General features: G+C 43.6%; 1 protein-coding gene across 7 annotated transcripts in view; it reads right to left on the minus strand.

Moving 5' to 3' along the window:
* Positions 1-22,226, minus strand: part of PRDM15 (PR/SET domain 15) — a 36,411-nt gene that overhangs the window by 13,865 nt on the left and 320 nt on the right. For 2 of the 7 annotated variants that reach the window (XM_037376587.1, XM_037376583.1), the window contains exons 2-12: positions 17,322-17,367; positions 13,885-13,978; positions 12,739-12,892; positions 10,807-11,059; positions 9,496-9,618; positions 6,811-6,909; positions 5,806-6,036; positions 4,965-5,100; positions 3,113-3,294; positions 2,391-2,485; positions 1,374-1,461 (exon numbers count right to left, since the gene is read on the minus strand). In XM_037376587.1, the coding sequence (XP_037232484.1) occupies positions 1,374-1,461; positions 2,391-2,485; positions 3,113-3,294; positions 4,965-5,100; positions 5,806-6,036; positions 6,811-6,909; positions 9,496-9,618; positions 10,807-11,059; positions 12,739-12,892; positions 13,885-13,978; positions 17,322-17,358 (1,492 nt within the window). In that variant the 5' untranslated portion in view covers positions 17,359-17,367. The other 5 variants (XM_037376585.1, XM_037376584.1, XM_037376588.1 and 2 more) reach the window with 5 other exon arrangements.

Genomic DNA, 22,226 nt, shown 5'->3' on the forward strand with positions numbered 1-22,226 from the left:
TCTTTACAGACGAAAACAGGTTTTGTATGTTTGTGAGACAGGTAATTCTTCTGTTAGATCTGAGGAGTTTTAAGCTATAACCCATCATTGTATGGACTAAGGAGGGAAATGCAAAAGCTAAGTTTTTCTTCTACTTTAAAATTTTTTTCAAAGGCAACAAATATACATAATCCTAACTTGAACATGGAATCTAGCATTGTAACTTCCTCACATGGGCTACTTCCACTGTGATCTAGCATTCATTAAAATTATGCTTGGAGTGGCTTCTGTTACAATTGATTCAAGTTTTTAATGTTGGTAAAATCACTACACATACAGCAACATAGCATAACATGAACAGCTGTGTCTAAGCACCAGAACACTTCTGCCAGCACTGGCTTCTAATACCAGCCAGTACAGAATACTCCAGAAGAAAGTATAAAATCTCAAAAATATACCATTACATGACGATAGGCCTATGGGGAATTTGTTTTGTATTCAGTATTCAGACTTTTCTTGGAACATGAAGGCATGGTTCTGTAGATGGAATCTGCCAATGCTACAGCAATCACAAAGAAGTAACTGTTTCATGCCTTGAAGAATAGAGCAAAAACTGCTGCTCATTTTGGTCTAAAAGCAAAAATGAGCTGCTGCCTTTGAATAAAATGAATACCGAGGTTACTTGGCATTAGTTTCCATTCTTCATAAGGCTGAGTTTTCACACAGCCTGTACCCTCTTGAAAGGAACTGAGAAAACCTTCTTTGAATAGTGCTGTAAGGGGTAACTACGCAGGTGATTCTGGACTGACAGTTATCATGTCAGTCATGGGTCCATAAAAGTAACCAACATGTCCTTTTCTAAGCATAAATCACTCAACATAAATAATACGAGTAACAACAAGGGATGGCTATGGGAGGAAAGGACAGGTTGTAGAGATACTAAGAAAAAAAAATCTAGAGAAACTATTCCAAGTATAAAAAAAACCTAAGAAAACTGTAATTCCAGAAAACTACAATCAATCAATAGTACTGCTCCCCTTTCCAGTTCTTCTGTTACAGATAAATGAAGTGAAACTTAGTTGCAAAAAAGAAAATTAAACCGAGATGGTGACAGGGTATCTGTGAACATGCAAATGAAATACCACTGAGGATATTAGACAGGTAAGCAGGAGATACTAAAAAAAGCAATATATAAGTGGATGTGTTGCTCTACAGATTAGTGGTTACACTTATCACAGAGTTTAAGGGAAGCAGGGCAGGTTGCTTGTTGTGATGATGACAAAAACCAAATTCCTACTGCCCTTCTGCAGTTTCTATGCTGAGATGGATTTGTGGATGTTCTCCCAAAATGGAGTAGAGATGCCAGAGGAAGTGGAACAATTAGCCATTCTCACCTGTCCTGCAGTTATGGAATTCCAATGCACTTTCTATCCGAAAGGCCTTTTCACATGTGCTGCACTTGTATCTGTACTCACTGTCAACCTGAGGATTGCAAACAGTAAATGTTCAAGCGGGGAAAAAGTCAAGTCACGCCTGACAGAGAAATTGTAAATCTGAACTACTTTTTTTTTGTTGCTGTTTTCTGTCTTTTCCCATTTTTCTTCCTTCAACAGGACATTCAAATACACATTGATGCAAAATTCTGACACTATATCATCCTCCCATGTTCCTATATCTGAGCTCTATTAAAAAAAAAAAAAGTAGATCATGCCCCTGTGTGCATTTAACAGTCTTCCTGACAACCCCTGGTCCAACACAGAGACAATTTTTGAGAAGCAGGATGTAATCTGACTCATCCTTCAGCTCCAGAACAGATGCCAGCAATCTGAGAACTTAGGACCTTGATGCCAAGTAGCAACAGAAATATTTTCTGATAAGGCACCACTAGAGGCATGTTTAATATTTATATTGGCAGCAGCACTAAAAGGCCCTCACCAATGGACATGGTGCTGCTGCTGTAAGCACTGTAGGTTTACACACATGTGTGTAGCCCTTAACGACACAGCCTTTACCCAGAGAGTTACGCATGTCTGGTGGGGATAAATGCAACAGAACAAGCAAACAAGACTGGAACAATCCTATACAGTACCATAAACTGAAGTCAGATCTCACCTCTAGATCATACAGGTCCACCTAACTCCAGCTTGTCTTGCTGTAAATGATGCCTGAAAACAATATTCTATAGGAAATTTGGACACAAAAAGGAGTTGTACACTCAAAAGCACGTCCACGCTTTGCAAATTCATCAGCTGTTCTAACAGAAGATGTTACCTCTCCCTATCAGTCTTGTCTCACTTATTCACACAGACATCTACCCAAATATAATTGACCCAAGCTTCCCAGCTAGCACCTGGAAGCTCACTACATTTTCACCTAACCTCAGAAAGAGCCCGCTAGTCATTTACACTCACTTCATTCCTGCTGTGCTTGTATGAAACATGCTGCTTCAAGCTCTCTTTACGGCTGAACAGCTTTGCGCATTCCTCACATTTAAATAGTTTGTCACCTGAGGGGATCAATCAAGATAAAAAGAAAGTAGTCAGTGACTGATAATATCAACTCTAGGCAAGACAGGGGAAACCAAAGCACAAGCAACAGCAAACAAACAGGCTAGTGATGAGAAACTTCAGTAATACAGGAGATCCAAGTAGCGGATTTTAACCTTTTCCAACAATTTTGTTTGGTTCCCCCACCCTTTTTCAGTGATTATTTTTCACAGAGTACTTTGTAGTAGGTCACAGATCCCTGGAACTTTAGCTCACAAGCTAAAATGCACTCGGGTGACATTTACATAGCAATGTTACCCATGTGCCTGTGAAGGTGGGGGGGGAGATACATATGTGTATATTTAAAGGCAAGAATAATTCTGGAGAAAACATCACGTCCTTGCCCTTGCTTAAAATATGTACCTAAATTCAAGCTCCAAATACTCTTAACTTCACCTTTCAACTATTATCTTCTCATGCTTTGTTCTGCATAACTAAGAGTTTCCTAGAGAGCGTTAAAAAAAAAAGAAAAAATAGCTCTCTTCAAATTGCATATCCCAGTATCTAACAATAGCCTAGTTCCTTTACTCAATGGTGGAGCCAATGAGAGACAAAATCAATACACAAGCGAGGTAAAAGCAACCCACCGTGAGAACGGATGTGCCTGCTGAGGTTGCTGCTGTTCTGGAAGATCTTACTGCAGATACTGCACTGGTAGACTCGCTTATGCTCCCCAAGTTGTTTTATCAGCTTCCGCCGTATACCATGTCTACTGGAGAGAATTAAACTTCTTTTGAGGGACATGGTGTTTTGGTGATGAGCAAACCTACTGGATTAGAGAAAGAAAGGCAGGGACTGAAAGGTATCCCACAGGTTGCAAGGAAGAGTCCCACCAGCTGGCTAAAGCTAAAGGAGTGTTATGCTCAGCTTCTGGCAGGAGGGAGGGGGCCTGGAGCTTCCTCATTGCCAAGGTGCCCTCCTGGCCATCCTCTGGAAGCAGCAGATGTCAGAGCGCGGCTAACTCCAAATTATCTTCACCCAGCACAAACAAGGAAAAAAGCAGCAGCCCACCAGCCTCAGAGATTCTCTTTGCAGGCTCCTCAGAGGAACATAAAGGAACTGTTCTGACTATCCTCTGAAAACATTAGCACTACTTCAGCTTAGAAAGCCTGGCAGGTCGCATGCAGGAGGAATATGATAAGAGGGCAGCAGGGTGCCAAGAAGCAGTACTGTTCTATTTCCCAGCACAACCACCTGCTGGAATGCATTTTTGATGGCTGTGTATCAGCTAAGAACTTCAATATATAGCATTACTAGCTAATTTTGAAAAATCAAGTGCTTTATTATACAAAAAGAATTTTAAAAGCCGGTTTTATCAAGACAAAACGACATTAAAGAACCTAAATTGATCAAATATATTTAAGGGTCTCCCTGAGGTTCTAATATACTGAAGCTTTCCCCCCCCACTGCTCTAAATCGGAAGTATGACACACACAAATCAACATGAAGTCATTCATATGAGTTAAGACTGCTGTCTCACAAATGGAGTTCATTACCTGGTGTGCACAGAGCCAATCTCAGACACAGAGCCAAGATACCATTTATTGCATGTCTGTGCAGAGACGGGTGCTAGGTGGTAAATCCACAAAGCTGGCACACCTCTTAACACATAGTAAAATTTCATATACACTTTGAACAACTGTTTACAATTATGTTCAGTCACACTTAAATCTCACTAGTTCTTACAAGCCACATCTCCATTTAAAGGCACAGAGTTCTTTTTCACTGCACATGTTCTGTGGGGAGGGGGCTTTTTTTGCTCGAGGGTGGATCTTTTAGTATGCCAATTTGGACAGTTATAGTTCAAGTATTTCTGTTTGGTTCTCCTTGAGCTTATCTTCTTATGCCCAGCTTCATACATTTACCGTGTCTATCCCTTCTCCCAAGGCCACTTTCCACCAACTGTCTGTAACATCCTCTGTTTTTCAGACTCTCTCTTGCTCTTCATTATAGATATTCATATATTTTGTCTAAAGTTCAAGTTAAATAACAGACTGGCCTTCTATTAATCATGTATCTGCAAGCTGGTCAACTACAAGATGAAAAGACTGAAAAGTAATAGTGGTTAGCGTAATTTTTTTAGCAAAGATGTCTTTTCCTGGTTTACCACCAACATTTAACAGGAGTAGTGTTTCACCTTGCAGCTGCAGGAGGCTTTTGGAATCACGCTGAACAAAAGCAGTAACATGACAGAAAATGAAATTCTCGTTGTTTATGCTCCAAAATTCTACCACCAGTACCTCACCATCTGTGCACCATCTTCCACTGCACACGCCATCCTTGTGGCACTCAAAGGCAGCTCTTGTAGCAGCAGCAGCATTACACAGTTTTACAGTAATAAGAAAGAACATCTGTGGGTCCAGAAGTCGAGCAGAGCTGTTTCATGCTACATAATCTTAATTAAGCCTAAAAGGAAATTCTGCATCCCAGAACACTTACTTTGTCACTGAACTGATGCTATTTGTGGTGCTAGGCATCTTTCCTAAAACCAATTCCATAATCCTCTCTTCTGCAGCTGAAGGCAGGGCCACCTCTTCTGGTGGGACCTCAGTTACAACATCTGCTACACGTTCCACTAGAAACACATCATAAAAATACAGTGTTAATAGTTAGAAATATCTAGATTAATATAGATAGATAGAAAGAAATCAAACCTCAAATGCAGAATTTGTAGCGAGATGTGGCACCAAACATGTTATTTGCCAATGACGAATAATTGATTGCTAACGAGTAGGTAGTACTTGCAAGGTAAAGTGGCTACTGAATGTCAAGTAAAATGTAGCCAACACCTCTTAAGAAGGCATGATTTCTTACCTTTCCAACCTGTCACTAAGGGGTCAGTTGACTATGCACCACAGAATTTCCTGCTAGAACTTCCCCTGAAGGAAGGTGAGGCCCTGAAAAAGGCCCCTTTCAAGAATAAACTTTAAGGTAGAGAGAGGTAGGTATCTCCTCTTCAGAGGGAGGATGCTTTCTCTCCTGTTCCTTCTTGCAGAAAGCCAGGCAGGTCTCTCATAACCATTATTCTGTGTTTCTCTGTGCCTCTCTATTACTAAAACCGTCACAGAAGAATGCAGGTTAATTAAGTGTAGGTGCCGCAACATTTAGTATAGACAAGGCCCTCCAAAATAACTAACAAAGTTTTCAAATCATCTGCTTTAGTGATCTAACTAAATACCTCCATCTTGCCTCTGTGCTACTTTTTAAACCTTTCTGAGAAGGCATCAATACAGACATATGTGGGGATATGTGCTTAGCATTTTCTTAAGTTTTGTTTTACCTGCAGAATCTTTCTCTTCAGCAACGACAAGAGGTGCTTCCGCTTTTGCTGTTTTGGGCTTTCTTCCCCGCCTGGCCTTCCTCCTTGAGTCTGTATCTGCACTGGCACTGGCTGCATCACAAATCACTGGCTGATCCACAGGGGGACCCTCTACAGCTTTCTCTGCAACAGCCTCATTTTGGCTGGTTTGGGGGGCACCTTTAGCTTGTTCCAGGTGACTCAGTAAGTGCTCTGGGTGGATGGGAAAGAAAAGAGAGTAAGGAGGAAAGAAGCTCATTAAATACTCAAAGGGACAGATCCAGCTGAAGCCTATCTATTGGGTCAACCTCACTTAGCAGATTCACCTAAAATTATTTCAAAAGTAGTCACAATACCTTCCTAAATAAAAGCATACAGTCTACTAAACATTGAAACAATTACTCAGAGGGACGGATTATTTTAAGAGATTTGTTCGATATCACTGCAAAAAGGCTGTGCTCCCTAATAATGGACACATTTTTCCAAATGCCCAAGTTACTTAGCAGCCCAAGTCTCCTTTTCAAAAATTATTCATCAAATGGTCAGAGCTCTTAAATATTTTAAGTTCTTTTGAAAAGTGCATAAAATAGCTGTAAATTCAATGCAGTAAAAACGTCTCTCATTATCTTTACTAAATCTGTGCCATAAATACCAGACAGACAATATCACTAAGTATAAGCTGGTATCACTGACGTTATACACTGCTCATGCTGTTCTCCATCCTTGATATTCCTAATCCTCACGTCATCTTCTAGACAACAGTTTTATTTTAGATTCAACATCACAGCTGTTTCCTCAGAGACTGACCACTGCTATATCCAAAATATCACTGTTCTACCTACCCTTTTTCTTAAAGGAACACAAAAATAAAAAACTTTATCTTACTGCATCATGGATGGGGCGTGGCTTCACAGTGTCCTGCTCTAAGAGCAGCAGAATTGTCCTGATGCTTCTCAGTACTCTCTCATGAATTTCTACACTTCTTACCTGTCAGCAGCTGAGGCTCTTGGAAAGCAGATGAACACACTTTACACATCCACTGGCTGGACTCTGCTTCTGCAGCTCCACTGCCTTCCGAAGCGTTCACTAAAGTCACAAGAGGAAATACTGAAAATCTTTGAAAATGGGAAGGTGGTAAATCCCTGTAGCTTTGTTTATCTTGCAATAACTCCCCAAGTATCACAAGTTACAATTTAAGCAGTAAGAAGCACACAGGGGCAGCTGCGACCAACTCAGGGTTTTCCAAACATGAACACTTGAAACATCAGATCAGATGAAAAGTCAGAACAGAAACTAGATGATGCTAGGAGAGAGAGTATCAGTGTTTTTGTAAAGTCCTGAGAGTCTCTTTATCACTTTCTAAAGAACTGTGATTATCAAAGGCACAATATAAAGCAATTTTTAGCACCTTTAAAACCAGGTTACCAGTCCTTTTCTGGGTCAGCTGAGGACAAAGCAGGAGAAGCCTCCTGGCTCTCTGTGAAGAGCATTGCAGAGTAAGAGTATTTGCATTAACAGAAGTAAGGCTGAGGACAATGAAAACCTGGGTTTCAGCAGTTTCATTAAATAGATTTTCTATGAAAACACCATATTAATGTTTTAATTAATGTTATCAGCTCACACCAGATAAAGAAGATCAAGAAGAAATTGGGGGAAAATGGAACTGGAATAAAAAACAAAAGAAAGAGGAAAATAGTTACTCTGTTCATAACTTATTGTTTTTAAGTCCTTGGATTATATGTCTGAATTTGTCAAGAGGATCTGATAAATCTGGACTGGTTCAGAGATTTTTTGGTACACACAAAGCTGAATATTCCACCATCTACAAGATGCTTCCAGAGGAGGAGGACAACACTGAAATTGGCTTAGGTGAATGGCAACACAGGAGATTCAAACTGTGTCTCAGTTTCTGCCACAGATTTCCTGTATGATCATTAGGAAGTCATTCATATCTCTGTGCCTGAGGACCCCATCTGTAATGGGATGATAAACTTAGTTCCTCCGTTTCAGTGTTGGCTCTTTAAGAAAAATAAGACTTTCTCTGAAGCAGAGGTGGTTCCCTGCTACAAGCGTTCTGCAGTACAGAGGTGTGATCTCATCTGTGCTGTAATAAGTAAATAAAAAATGACTAGACAATTCAGCACCAGAAATTCCTTCTTCACAGGCTACAAAAAGGACTTATCTTCAGAGCTCTGTCCAGAAGGACAAAACCAGCAAACCTAAACCCCAAGGTTCTGCATAGCTTAAAAAAACCCCAACAAGATTAATAAGCAACATGTAAGCTACTGTATCTGTCTCATGGAGTTTCAGGCTAATAAAACTGAAAAAGCACTATCTGCAAAACTGAAGTCTGTCTTGGAAAATTGTCCCCGACTCCACACTTCCCTTGCTCCTTTAGCTGCCTCAGGCAGAAACCTAGAAACCCTAGCTGTGCACTGGGTTTTCCAGGAAGAGTCAGGTCCTGTTTAGGTTCCCACTTGTTCGGGCTTCCAGGACAGCTGCAGGGCAACCAAGTTTACTTGGAAGCACAGGTCTGGCAGTTGGCAACTGCTTTGTATGACTTTAGGCAAACAGTCAGAATTAAGAGAGGCATATTTTGTTTTAGAAACACCAAAACACTACATCAGTGGGAACACCTTAGGGTTCCCGAAGTGTAATAGGCAGCATTTTGTTTCTATTGAAGTCAGACTTTCAAGACAGTAGGATGCAGGAGGGGCTGTTCAAACTCTTCACAGTGCAGTACAGTCCAGTCACCCATGCTCCCCGGAAAAATCAATGATGCCAAACTGAAAGACAACCCCTCAGTCAACTTTATATTTTAGCTATGACAGTATCCAAGTTAAATCAATGGATCTTCTGATGAATTCTGCTGTACACATCTCTCTCCTCCTTTTCTCCTGGCTGCTTTTAGTATTAGTAAGCAAAATTTAACAAGATAACCTTTTCAAAGAATAAACCCAGAATTTGTACTTTGATCCTGTTCTCCACCCTACACACTAGGAGTTTCCTGTTAGACACGGCAATTCGTGTTAAGTAGGTTCTTAATTTCATTGTTCCACTTATCACAGAATACGGAGGTGGGGGGGACATTGCTTCATAACTGACCTTGAGGATCGAGTTCCTATGACACCTCTAGTTATTTCCTGAGCCATATGTTCTTTTTGCCAAGAGCATCTATTGCTTATAAGTTTATCTAAATATGAATTCCTGTAATCTAGAACAGTCTGAATGCTATTAGGCTTCTGCTATTATTTTAATTTGGGGATGACCAATGTTCTTGTCATTTCCAAACAGTTCTTACACTCACTCATGGTCTCATGTTTTCTTCTAGAGCCTGATCATTTAATCATTACGCTTTGCACAGAGTATCTGAAGATTTTCTTTGGAAAAGGCCCCATCCCAACAATAACCACCTCCAAAGTCAGGAATTGAGGTTTTCATGAAAATCATCTGTCTAAAGGTTTATTTGCCCCTCCGTCATTTTTTAACCTGCATATGTATTTTAAGCACCATGCCCACGAAAAGAATAATCCAGTCTTTCAAATCCTCTCTAAATTAACATTTGCTGAAAGTTATATAACCATAGTATCTACATAGAAGTGCTACACCTAACAGCTCTTCAGATCTATACCTGTCCTCTGCCTCCCTTACAAATACCATAATTTTGCATACCTGCTGGATCGGCTGCTGGTATGCTGGATTTCTTCGGTTTTTTATGGGGGAAGACAGCAGACCAAGGTTTTGAAGAGATTTTATTCCCCTCTTTATCAGACTCTGTCACTACCAAGCACATATCTGTGAAGAGGAAAAACAGTTCCTTTACTTTCCAGACCTTTGATTCTCTTGCTCTGTGCTGAGGGCAGTAACCACAGTCAGAAAATTTGCCCTATAGCAGGCCTACAAAAAACATTCTCCTGCAAAATCCTAAACAGGACATTCTTATGCCTGAACCTCATACAATGTGCCTTTCATATTCTGGACTGTAAAGTGAAAGTGCTGAACAGAGAAAGCAGGATGTACCTAAACAATATTTCTAAATACCCATATACATAAAAATACACAAATAGGTTAAACTAAAGAGGAAAAAGATGAAACCTCTCAGTTTCAATACCAACTGGAAACAGCTTAGAATTCAGAAACCTGTTAACTGCACTGATTCAGCTGTACCACGTAAGACTGTGCTTACCATCAAGATGAGCCATAAAGCACGCTGATAGCAACAGCCTCTCCTCAAGCCATTTGTCACCCCAAATTATACTCAGTGTAGCAGTAATACCATTCAGGAAGTACTTCCAACTCAAGAGCAGAAAGAAAATACCCTTGCAATGCTAAAGGATCACATGCCTTTTAAATGTAGAAATGCAAAAGTTGAAGAAAATGAAGGGGCAGAGGAACAAAAGACTTCTAGCAATTCTAATTCAGATTCTAAAATATCTGCTGCCTTTTTTTGACAATGCACAAGCGATCATGTGGAATGGCAGTTCACTCTTGAGCTTATCTTATTCTAGTGGGTCCCACGTAAGGCTGCATAAGATAAAAGTATTTTTTTAAAACTGTGTAACAGTTCTGAGCAAAACCAAAACATTTTCACTATTAAAAAAGAATGGCTTCTTTAGCAAATCTGGGTATGCCTTTAGACTTACACTACACTTGGGTTCCTTTGCTCTTCTATCCAGAAATGTTGACGCAACCACCAGTTCTTTAGATAAGAACTATTTATCCGGTTTGTTCACACTGAAGAGGCTGATTCATCAACTAGGCCATCCATTTTCAAAACCTCAGATATACCATGGTGAAAAATGTAGAATCTATGTTTTTTTCTTGTAGTGCAACCATGTACACAGGTTAGCCTGACTCTAAAGGCTACCAAACTCAGGGTCATAGCCTATCTGATAAACAGCACTGCCAACTACAACAGTTTGGCAACTATCAGTCCCTATCAGGACTGGGCCCTTAGGAAGGAAAAAAGGCCCCCACACATACCATTGGCAATACTAGTGACCTGCTTCAGCACTGGCTTTTCCATTTTTTTGGCGTAAAAAGCTGCATACCACACTCGCAGCTCAGTTCCTGGTGGGATGTCCTGGGAGGTGGTGAAGTAAATATCATTGTCATGCTGGAAGGCAGTTAAGTTTTGATGCTCGTATTCGGTGGCTGGTCGCACCATCATCATCCAGTTGCAATCATCTTCATTTGAGGTGTCAAAATATACCAGGGGCCCATCCTTCTGGAACACCTGCCAAGCAAAATATTTACGTAATAAAACCCTAACAAATAGTACAAAGTTAAGAAGAATTTTTATTTTCTGCTTTTGCAATGGCTCCCATTCAATGTACATCAGAGACAAAGAAAGCCTCAACACTTGCATCAGGCATGTTTCATATATCAGTCACATCTACAGATGAGTAAGTCTGAGAGACTACTGGGGCAGGATGGAAACAAACTGAACTTCGATCCTAAGAATTCTTGCTATAGCCACCAGTTTCTCAAAAAATATGAATGACTGAATACAAAAGAATGGAGGGGAATCCAAACAGCATGCTGTGAAACACTCATCAACCCAAGTCACATTTCTAAATTTTTACTTCTGCGTTAGGTATTACTGAAAACTAAGAGTTAATTAAATTTTTACCATAGCATTTTTCCTACCAAAACTGTCAAGAGAAGAATAAAACAAATGCAAGACAAAAAAAATATATTCTGCACATTCCATAAACCTAATGCATATGTCACTCATCAAGCAAATACAATGACATTGAAGAGACTCATTTAAAACAACCGAAATTAACTACCATAGTCGTCTCTCTTGTATCATCACATGCAGAAGGTGGAAGATAAGCAGTTTTGCTGACTGTATCCTAGCCCTATCTCCTACAAGGATGTTCACTTCAAACATGCAGAACAAGCCTCTAGTTTGGTTCTTCTGTATTTTCAGAATCACAGAACGGTCAGGGTTGGAAGGGACCTCTGGAGTAGTTCAACCCCCTGCTAAAGCAGGTTCACCTACAGCAGGTTGCACAGGATCACATACAGGCAGGTTTTGGATGTCTCCAGGGAAGAAGACTCCACAACCTCCCTGGGCAGCCTGTTCCAGTGCTCTGTCACCCTCAAAGTAAAGAAGTTTTTCCTCATATTCAGATGGAACTTGTGTGTTTCAGTTTCTGCCCATTGCCCAGAGAGTCTGGTCCCATCCTCTTGATACCCACCCTTAAGGTATTTGTGTATCTAGAGGACCAGCTCTCTCAGCCTTTCTTCATAAGGGAGATGCTCCAGTCCCCTAATCATCTTCATAGCAGTCTGCTCAACCCTCTCCAGTAGTTCCCCGTCTCTCTTGAACCAAGGAGCCCAGTGCTCCAGATGCAGCCTCACCAGGGCAGAGTAGGGGGGAAGAATAACCTCCCTTAACCTGCTGGCCATGCTCCTCCTAACGTACCCCAGGATCCCGTTGGCCTTCTTAACCATGATCCAGCAGTGTGCCCTTACGACCAGCTTGCTGTCCACCAGGACTTCCAGGTCTATCGCAAAATGGTTTCCAGCAGGTCAGCCCCCAGCCTGTACTGGTGCATGGCGTTGTTTCTGCTTAGGTGCAGAACCCTACACTTGCCTTTGTTGAACTTCGTAAGGTTCCTCTTCGCCCAACTCTCCAGCCTGTCAAGGTCTTGCTGAATGGCAGCGCAGCCTTCTGGTGAATCAGCCACTCCTTCCTGTTTTGTATCGTCAGCAAACTTGCTGAGGGTATGCTCTGTCCCTCCATCTTGACGATGCTTGTTTAGCTAGTCCATGGCAGGGCATGCCTAAAAGGTGTCCCAAATAACGCCCCTACACACATTTTTCCCCCCCATAGTGTCAGATGGCATAAATTCATCACAGGTAAAACTGACTCCTTGTTACTGCTTTTCATGTGTCATGTCTTACCTTTAGGGGGAAAACTGATTCTTTTTCCAGCTTGGCAACTCTCTTGGATTCAAATGGGCCAAACTGGGTACGCTTCACTAGCTGAGTGAGAGCAAACACTCCTTCGGTCCCATCTTCCAATTGCCTTATCTCCAAATTAGAAGGCAGAGATGATCTAAAAATTGAAGAGAGAATTGAGGGAAAAAAAAAACCCAGCTACACATGGGACAACACTGCCAGAAGCCATGGAAGAAAGAAGTCAACATCTATTTCTCCCATCTCCAGTGACAGCAAAGTGTTTTGATCAACATACCCTAACTTCCATGAGGATTTATAAACAAACATAGAGGAAAACCCACAAGCAGCGGAAGAGGCCAAATCAGTGATTGTTTGAAAGCGCTTCACTCATGTAAGTCCAGGGACCTGATGGGTTGCACCTGAGGGTGCTGACAGAGCACTCCAACACCATAGTGAGACTATTCTCTATTGTCTTGGAAAGATCATGGGCATCAGGGGAGGTCCCCAATGACTGAAGACAAATGTTGCACCCATCTTTAAAAAAAGCCAAAAGGATGATACAAGGAACTACAGGTTGGTCAGCCTCACTTCAGTCCCTATGAAAATCAAGGAACAAGACCTTTTGGGAGGCATTTATCGGCTCATGAGGAGAAAGTGACTGGAAACAGTCACTCTGGATTGATTAATGGCAACTCATGCCTGACAAACTGTTTGCCTTCCAGGATAAACAACTTGGTTTGCATAGTGGAGGAACTACCGAGGTTATACCAAGCAGGAGAACAGAACCATTCATAAGAATGAGAAATTCTCATACACTTCTCTAAAACTAATATGGTATATCTGAGGAGGGGAAAAAGTTGCAGGTACTTGACTAAGACAGAAGACATCACCCCACCTGGCACTATCTAACTTTGTGGCAGAAACCTCAGCAAAGAAGCCAAGTCCCGATGAGCAGCAAGTTGTTTTTCGGCTTCAGTTCAGTAAAGCACTTAAGCGTATGCATCAGTTTTTCTATTTAATCAAGGCCACGTGCTCTCCATGCATCGGGACTTCATTTTTCAGCTGTCAGCGTGACACCCATTAAACAGCAAATGCGTTTTAAAGAACTAACATGGGGGGTTAGTCAGAAGTAACATAAACGTTCCTTACCTTGCCCTGCTCAATACAAAGGAGTCTTTGACTGTCACCACTGGGCCCAGTTCTGGACACTCTGAATCATGGTACTGCCCACAGTCCTCACACCCTGCAAGGAAGCAGACAGCGTACAGAAGGGTTGATGGAAAATACTTTCACTGTAGGACCGCTGCCACCTCCTTTCAAAAGCCAAATACAAAACCAAGCACCAGGCAAAGTACGTACATACAGAGGCAGATGTTTGTTTATATTACTTTAAAAACCATGTATAATTGAACAAGTTGATAGCTGGCACCTCTAGGTGAGATAACACACACCATGATCGGTACTGTCCAAATACAATTGTTTAAATTCTGTTTCAAAGGAAAATAATTGCCTTGCATCCGCAGTCAATATTCTACTTAAAGGTGGCATTATTTGTCAGGTAAAGTGCCATAACATCTAGCAACTGAAGAAAACCACATTACCACCTTCACCAGAACCCAGGCTTTCAGAAACAGCTTGGGTAGCATGGTCATTTGAGCACCAGGAGGCATAAACTGAGTACCAGCAGTGGGACTGGCACAGGGCCTCGACAGGCACAGCATACTGTGGGAACCCAGCTTTGCCTGGAGCCATGCCTGGCCCGCTCGTGCTCCTCACTCACAGCGCAGGGAGAGATACCTCCAAGATACCTTCTGGTGCCTTTCCAAACAAGCCAGCTGGCTGCGCAACACACTTTGGCCACTTTTTAATTCACGGTCAGCTTACCTAAATTAACTTTTAGTTTATTAAGTGGTTGTAAATTAGTCAGAACTGAATAGTTCCTAAGGAACAATTTCCAGACCAAGGTAATTTGAGGCTTTCTAAAATAAGCCAACTTAACAGGATTTCACACACATACACATTGCTTCACTGTGAAAAACAGCTGTCGAACTGCCCTGCCTGGTCAGCTACTAATGCAGCTTAAGAAGAGATCATCACATAAGGGTTATATTCCTATAGCGTGATTTTCATCTGAGCTCCACACTCACAAGGGCAAGTGAGGTAACTTCAGTAAGGATGCAAAGTTATGGTGGTTATGCTTTGTTTGGGAAGAGAACAGGACAAAAGCCATGTCATTCCAGGGTATGTCCCCTCTGGCAAAGCTACTCTGTACTCCTAACTGGAAACCTCTCCCTTGCAGCATCTGTCCCAGTGAACTAAAAAAATGATTTATTCTAAGACATGGAAAAGGGATCCCAAACTATAATGCACAGCTCCGTGTTGCTGCTTCTTCTGGCAACAGAACAGCTTAGCAGTGAAAATCCACATACATTTGACAAACCAGCTTGGTGTAACCCCCAAGCCTGGCTGCTGCTTCCTGTACAGCTGTTTGTGATGCCCTCTGGTGAACCAAGGAACGAAACAATCAGCTTTTCCCATCAGTTTATTTTTCAGTTGAATGAATTTCGCAGTCCAGTTTGCTGTACAGCAGCAGATAGCTGTATCGGAGGAAAGGACCTGCAGGCATGTGCTATTCACATAGCACCAGCATCAAAACGAAGCCTACAGCTGTCCCACACTGTTTACTGTACCACTACCACCCTTAGGTGGGCCTGTAGCTCACACTGAGCTTAATACTGCTGAAATAATCTGGGCTACATACAAATTTCCAGAACCAGAGAAGGCACAGGAGCCACAAAGGAATGTGTAAACCAGACTGCTGAAAAGAACTGGATTATCAACCACAAAGGGTTGTCATAACCAATGGGGACAGGAAGGAATAGCCGGAGCGACAACTTCTTAGAAGGGCTTTGCTGCCAAAGGAAATTAAGCACTTTGTCATTCCCCTTATCTTTTGACCGCATCTAGGCGCCCCTTACTTCTGCAAAGATAGCCACTGCACAGGTTCAACAAAGTGCACACAGCACTATCCAAAACTACATGCAGGAATAAGCTACACATTCCTCTCGCTCCTTTGCAAATGAATGATCATAGTAGGGGGAATACGACATTGATACTGTGTAGTATGCCTCTCAAAATCTAAGGGGCACCTTACAGCAGACATACCCCCAAGGCTGTTATGCTCACCATATGTGACACTTTCAAGAGATTACAGCCACTAGAGAAATACAAAACTAAGCATGGGACAAATGGTAAAATACCCTGGGGGGAGTATATTCACAGACTTCTATCAAAAAATACTCAAAAACTCTCTTAGGTCTATGAAATATATATTCAATTATGCTAACTATGGGAGTGCATAGTATCATTTACAACAACTTATTTTTTCAGAACAAAAGCAGTTCCCATATCCCATGGAAAAAACTTACAGAAAGCACAAGAAAGCTAAAGAAATGACCGGTCTCCCCACTGGAAGGGGGAAAACCATGTTGTGTGACACCTTCTTTCTGTACAAATTAGGGTGTCACATCCTAATCCCTGTTGCTATCCTCCAGCGTCTTTTTATGAAGTGGAAGATAAGGTAACTTCACTACTGGTACCTGCAACTCAGCAAGATTGCCTACTGAGTCAACACTATTTTTGAAAGAAACCTGGTGAATCTGTGGTGGAGGGAAAAGTGGAACTTTCCAGCATAGTTGCCATAAGGTTAATGTACAGCTGTGGAGCCATCAGGAGTAAAAGGCTGTGGATCCATACGACCGGTGATGTATGCTTCATTTTGCTCTTCCAGATAGGTTCCACAGTATCTGGGTCCTCTCTGCTAATTCAAGCAGGTGAGTGGACTCTGCTTTTTTCTGTTGTGACACCAGATCCTACATATCCAGGCTGGTGAAAAAAGAGAAGCTGCAGGGGCTAGTATGCCACTGGGAAACATGCCTACTAGCCAAGCTCCATCAGGCATGGGATACTGCCCACCACAGTCCCTGGGCACACCACCGCTGCAGCCTCTCTTCACATGTCATGACCCCACAAGTCCAGATGCCAGGTCACTGAGCCCGACGCAGCATACAGGGCTACACAGAAGACAGACCACAGAGCTGAGCTGCATGAAGCACTGGCCCAGGGGCACAAGAAAACACAGTGAATGCCATGAGTGAAACTCGTCAGGGCAGTCGGTGCATCTCCAGCTGGGCTTGTCCAGAAAGAATAATGAGCCTGCACCCTCCTGTGGAGCTGCAGATCTTCAACTCAGGCTAGAGGTCAGAGTTCCCCACAGACACCCCTGGGTGCTAAAGCTGGCTGTATAAATGAAAGGCTTAAACTACTGTCAGGCCTTCAATCTCACTTACTTCAACCATTACAAATCTATTCTGCTAACTCACGTTCAGAGGTCTCTGTGTTTGCCAACAAAACTGGGAGAATGTGTATGCTTAAAATGAGCAACTTTCTCTCTACTCCTCCATAAGCTGTTTGAGCCTCTTTTACATAAATATTTTCCTAAATAAAAACTTAGTCTGTTTTAGTCTTCAATCATTCTGAGTAGACAGGTCACATCATGAAAGTTAATTTTCCCTTTTAATACTTACAAATAAACATAGTCTCATCACTGCCATCTTCAGCCATTTTTCAAACCTGTCAAAATACAAAGACGAAGTTAGTTCTGGATGACTTTTACCTTCTGTATTATGGAAACACCCCTTTATGGACTAATGATGCTGACTGGCCCAGAGCATACCCAAACACATTACTGCCCCTCCAGGAGTATCAGTGAAAAGTTAAAGGAATTGAAGTTGCTAAAAATCCCCCAGTGACTGCTGTATCATTACATGTATTGCTGAAGTCACTACCAGGAAGCCTACATGTCTGCAGGTTCACAGCCATTTCTCGGTGAGGCCATGCTGCCTCATGCCATTCCCCATCCCTTCCCTCACCAACCTCCAGCCACCCCTGTGTCCCCTGCTATAAGCTCCCACAGAGCCTCAGAACGAGCAGAGCGAGGGGACTAATCCAGGCCAGCAACAACCACTGCAGAAACAAGGCCCATTTGGTTCAATGGAACATTTTATTGAACAGTAGTTTAAAAAGTTATCTATGAAGGGTGGATTACTTAAAGACATTAATCTTAAGAACCTAAAACCTGTAGATACGATCACAGATTTCTTTCAAAGGCAAAGCTATACTGTGGTAAAGGGCGTCAGAAAACCTGGAAAAAATCCAGTCTCTGTCACTGACCTTCCATGAATGGTAACTCACCAATTTACTTTCACCCATAGAATAAGGATAATCTATATTCACTTACATAAATCAGTTTTGGAGGTATGCATTAAAAACTTGCATAAACACTATCTATTGCTCCTCAATGATGTCTAGACAGTCTAAATTATGGTTGGCAAATAATCTGATTATGTGTGGCTAATATCAGGGCACAAGCAGAATCTAGAAGATAGTTTTCCCTTTTCTAACCATGACAAGGCTCTCCTCTTCCAATAATCAATTTTCCCAACGCCCAGTGAGAGGCAAAGCAAGTCGAAGATCATGACCCAGAGCTATGACAGAATGAGGCTGCAGAAACAGCAAGCACATTGGTCAAGAAGAGAACAGGAAGGAGTAAGAGACTGAACCCATGAGGGGGAGTAGGACAGGAAGGGAGGAAACATGACCAAAGACACACCAAGCCAGCTGAGCCCCCTTGGAAAAAAGATAAAGCATGTGCTACTGTAACAACAGAAGCAAAGTTAAAGATACACACAAGCATGGCCGTTACTCAGCATCAGTGTAGAAGCAGGACTTCCCGTTAACGAGTTTATTCTTGACCACTGATGCTTCAGACGCTCTGCCTGGCTGGCCATGGATATGCTTCAGGCTGGAGCCTGGAGCAGCAGCTACTTCTGCACAGGTACCAGCTCTACTGACTTCTCAGCGCAAGTGAAGTCCCTGTCCCACACAACCCCTTTCACCGTTTCAGGAAGGACTCTGTACTTGTGTCAAATCCGATGCTAAAGCTACAATGGCACCTACACATGCCAGGAAGCCGTGTCTGATAAGCAGCAGCCAGCTGCACCCATGCTCCACTCTCCCTCAAGCCTCCACCACAAGCAGCAAACAGGTTCCTTCACCAATCGGCAGGATACTCCCAGTTAGCAAAGGACAGTCCACCACCACACAGAGATGTGCTGGGTGGACAGCCAGGAAGTCAACTGATGGGAATATAAAGGGGCACCTGGTCGCTGAGGCTCTTGCCTCCTGCTGCTCCGTCATCTAAGCAGCAGCCTAAGAAGGATTTTGGCCACCAAGTCTGGCCACCCTAGCATTCCCCCACAGCCCATTCCAAGCCCTACCTTCCCCAACTCCACCTAATGTCAACAGCACGATCCCTCCTAATACCCACTGCCCCAATAAGGGGCCAGCATTGTCTGTGGCACAGGCTAGGCCTTTCTCAGCTACAGCTTTTGGGGACTAAACTCATATAATAAAGCATTTATACAAAAGTCCAGTGCTGAGCACAAGCAGCAATTCAGGGAATTTCCCAAAAGTTCTTTTTCTGAAAGCACTGACAATGCAACAGGTATTTAGGGAAACCCAGAGTACAATTGTGCAAAACAAGCCACAGAAAGCACATTGTAGGCTGATGTAAAAAATTGTTCTGTTTTGCTTTTTAACCAAGATGTACTGAGGATGCTCTGCCCTATTTCAAGAGGTGTATGTCCAGTTATTTTTAGATAGGTTGTTTCCTGACAAGACTTTAATCCTAAATATGGCTGAATTAACAAATAGTCTTCTTGGTCAATGGTTCAGATATGCAGGGGACACTGCAGCAAGATGAGCAATACTGCTGTGTGACCTGCTTGTCAAAGGCATTCTCTTTCTAGGACTTTCCTGTGTCACATTCTTCACAAATAACAGACTGATGACATGCAGTATTACAGAAGCAGCAACATCAGTCTTGTTTTAGGGGCCATCAGATGAGAATAGCAACAAAGGGGCGGAGAAATCATAGTAGCATAAATGTTGTTCAAGGTGATGGGGAGAAAACGTAAAGGTCCCTCAAACACACCTCGCGTAGTTGGTAAGGACACTACATTACAGCTATTATCTGCATTAGGGCAATTTTCATTTTTGCAGCAAGTACTTCTATTTTCCACATCACAACATTTCTGATTTGTCATGTGTCTTTCCTATGTTCAGCACAATGACCTGCTATGCTTTGAAATAAACAGGAACAGGTAATGTATTGTCTATCAAATAAACTCACACCTCAACATGCAAGTGCAAAAAAAGAGGACCACCTTGCATTAGTATCTGCACCTTGTTACAAATTCTCATGTGGTCCTTTTTTTTTCCCCCCCTCCGTACTTTACTGAAAGCGTAAGAAAGGAAGAACTGCCCCAAAATGGCTCTAACAATTCTGCTTTGCAGACACATACTGCTTCTCACTCGTAGGCTTCAAAACTCACAAATCTCAACTGTATTTCCCAAGAGTTTTTTAAATAAATGACATTATGCCACCCACTCTATCTGGTAAATGCAATCACACAATGGCCACGCTAGCTCACATGATAGCACTGAAGACAGACTTCAGAGTTTTTTACCCTCATCTGCTGTTGCTCTGACCCATGTCTGATTTCCTTTTCAATCATTCATATCAGAAAAATATTCCATGAAATTAACTCATCCTACTGCATGCAGTTATGTTCTTGTCTTGCAGAGGTAATCAAAGCTTCTGGGAATACCAGATACTTTTATATAAACCAGAGACCAATCACCAAGCAGTGAATAATCAGGTGAAAAGCTACGTAGAAGAAACTAGACCACAGGTACAAGGCCTCATTCTGACAGCAGTAAAAAAGCTGCTTGTATAATTAACTGAGTGACTTTGTGCCCAGTGTAAAGCACACAGCTAAGCACACAAACTCCAGCTGCAACACAGGCCTCTGGACACTTTTGGCGGGAACCCAGATGAAGACACGGAGGGGCTGCGGTGTCACAGGTATCTGCCTGTGGAGCATGATGTGCTGCAGTATTAGTGTCAGGGAACCACCTGAGCCGTAAGCTATCCAAAAATGTAAGACCAGGTGTAAAAAACATACCTTCCCCTTATAATCTGCTGAAGAAAGAAATCGGGTTTCAGTGGTAAGTTGAGTAATTTTGATATTGCAAATGGATTTAAAAAAAAAAATAGTTAAGAAGAATTAAAAAATAAACCAAATCCCTAAAAAAACCTGTATTTGAATTTAATGACCAACAAAGTAAAACAGAAGTTTCCCTTTCTTCAGTTTTCCATTAAAGTTCTAAAATGGGCTTCTGCTAAGGTGAATAAGTAACCAGAAAACACAAGAGGATGGTTACTGCAAATACACATGTGCAAGCAGAACACGCTTAAAAATACACATTGTCGTCTTCATAATGTAGCCTAATTTGTTCACGCTACTGTTCGAAGTAATCAGAAGCTATCTGGCAGAATATCTGGTAAACTACGTTGAGACCTTGTATCCACACAAATCTACAACCACTCCATCAGTTATTGTTGGGAAGGGGGAGGGGGACAATTTCCACAGCAGTAAGGGGAAGCACAGTAACAGAGCGGGTGCTGAGTTCACACCACCTGCCCTTCCCAGCGTTGCAACCTCACGCTGCCCAGGCTGAATAAAGCACACGCGAAGTTTAATGAACGCGAGCAGAAAACGAGCGCATTGCAGAGGCCGTGTCCGCGGGGAGCACTGCCGGCCGGGGCTTTTCTTCCTTTTGTCTGGCAGCGAACGCACCGCACCTTCTCCCAGGCGGCGCGCACCCGGAGCCCGGGCAGGGCCGGGCAGCGCCGCCGGCCCCGGTTCCCAAGCTCGGGGGAACCTGCCGCCCCCTCCCCCGGGGTTCGCGCCCTCACACCTGGAAGCGACTCCCTCCACCCCCCCGGGGCGCTCCTCGCTCCCGCGGCTCGGCCGCCCCGCGGCGACCGCAGCCCCTCGCCCCGGCTGCCGCCGGGGAAACGCCGCTGCCGGCGGCACCAGCCCCAGAGGGGCCGTTTCCCTCACAGGGCCCGCGCCCGCCCCGGACCAACGGCCTTACCGGCCGAGCCCCGCCTGCGGGGACACCCCCCCCGCCCCCGCCGCCGTCACACAGCCCCCGCGCCCCGCCGCCACCACCCCCCCCCAGCCCGCCTGACACGCTGCCGGGGCCGGCGCCCGGCAAGGCGCAGCCCGGCGGCGGGGCCGGAGCCTCCCGGCGCCGCGGGGTGCGTGCGTGTGTGCGAGCGGGGCCGGCGGGAGGCCTCAGCGCGGGCACGGCCGGCGCTGAGTGGCGGGACCGCGCCGCAGCCGCCAGGAGCCCGACGGGCGGCGGGCCCCGGCCCGGGATCCGGGAGCGGCTCCGCCGGGTTTTGCCTCGGACCCGCCTCGCCCCCCTCGCTACTGCCCTCCCTCCGCGCGCCGCGGCACGGCCGCTGTAACAAAGAACAGGCGGCATGGAGGAGGCGGCGGCGGCGGAGGAGGAGGCGG

This window comes from Falco rusticolus, chromosome 2, assembly GCF_015220075.1.
Source record: "Falco rusticolus isolate bFalRus1 chromosome 2, bFalRus1.pri, whole genome shotgun sequence".
In the NCBI taxonomy this organism is placed as follows: Eukaryota; Metazoa; Chordata; class Aves; order Falconiformes; family Falconidae; genus Falco; species Falco rusticolus.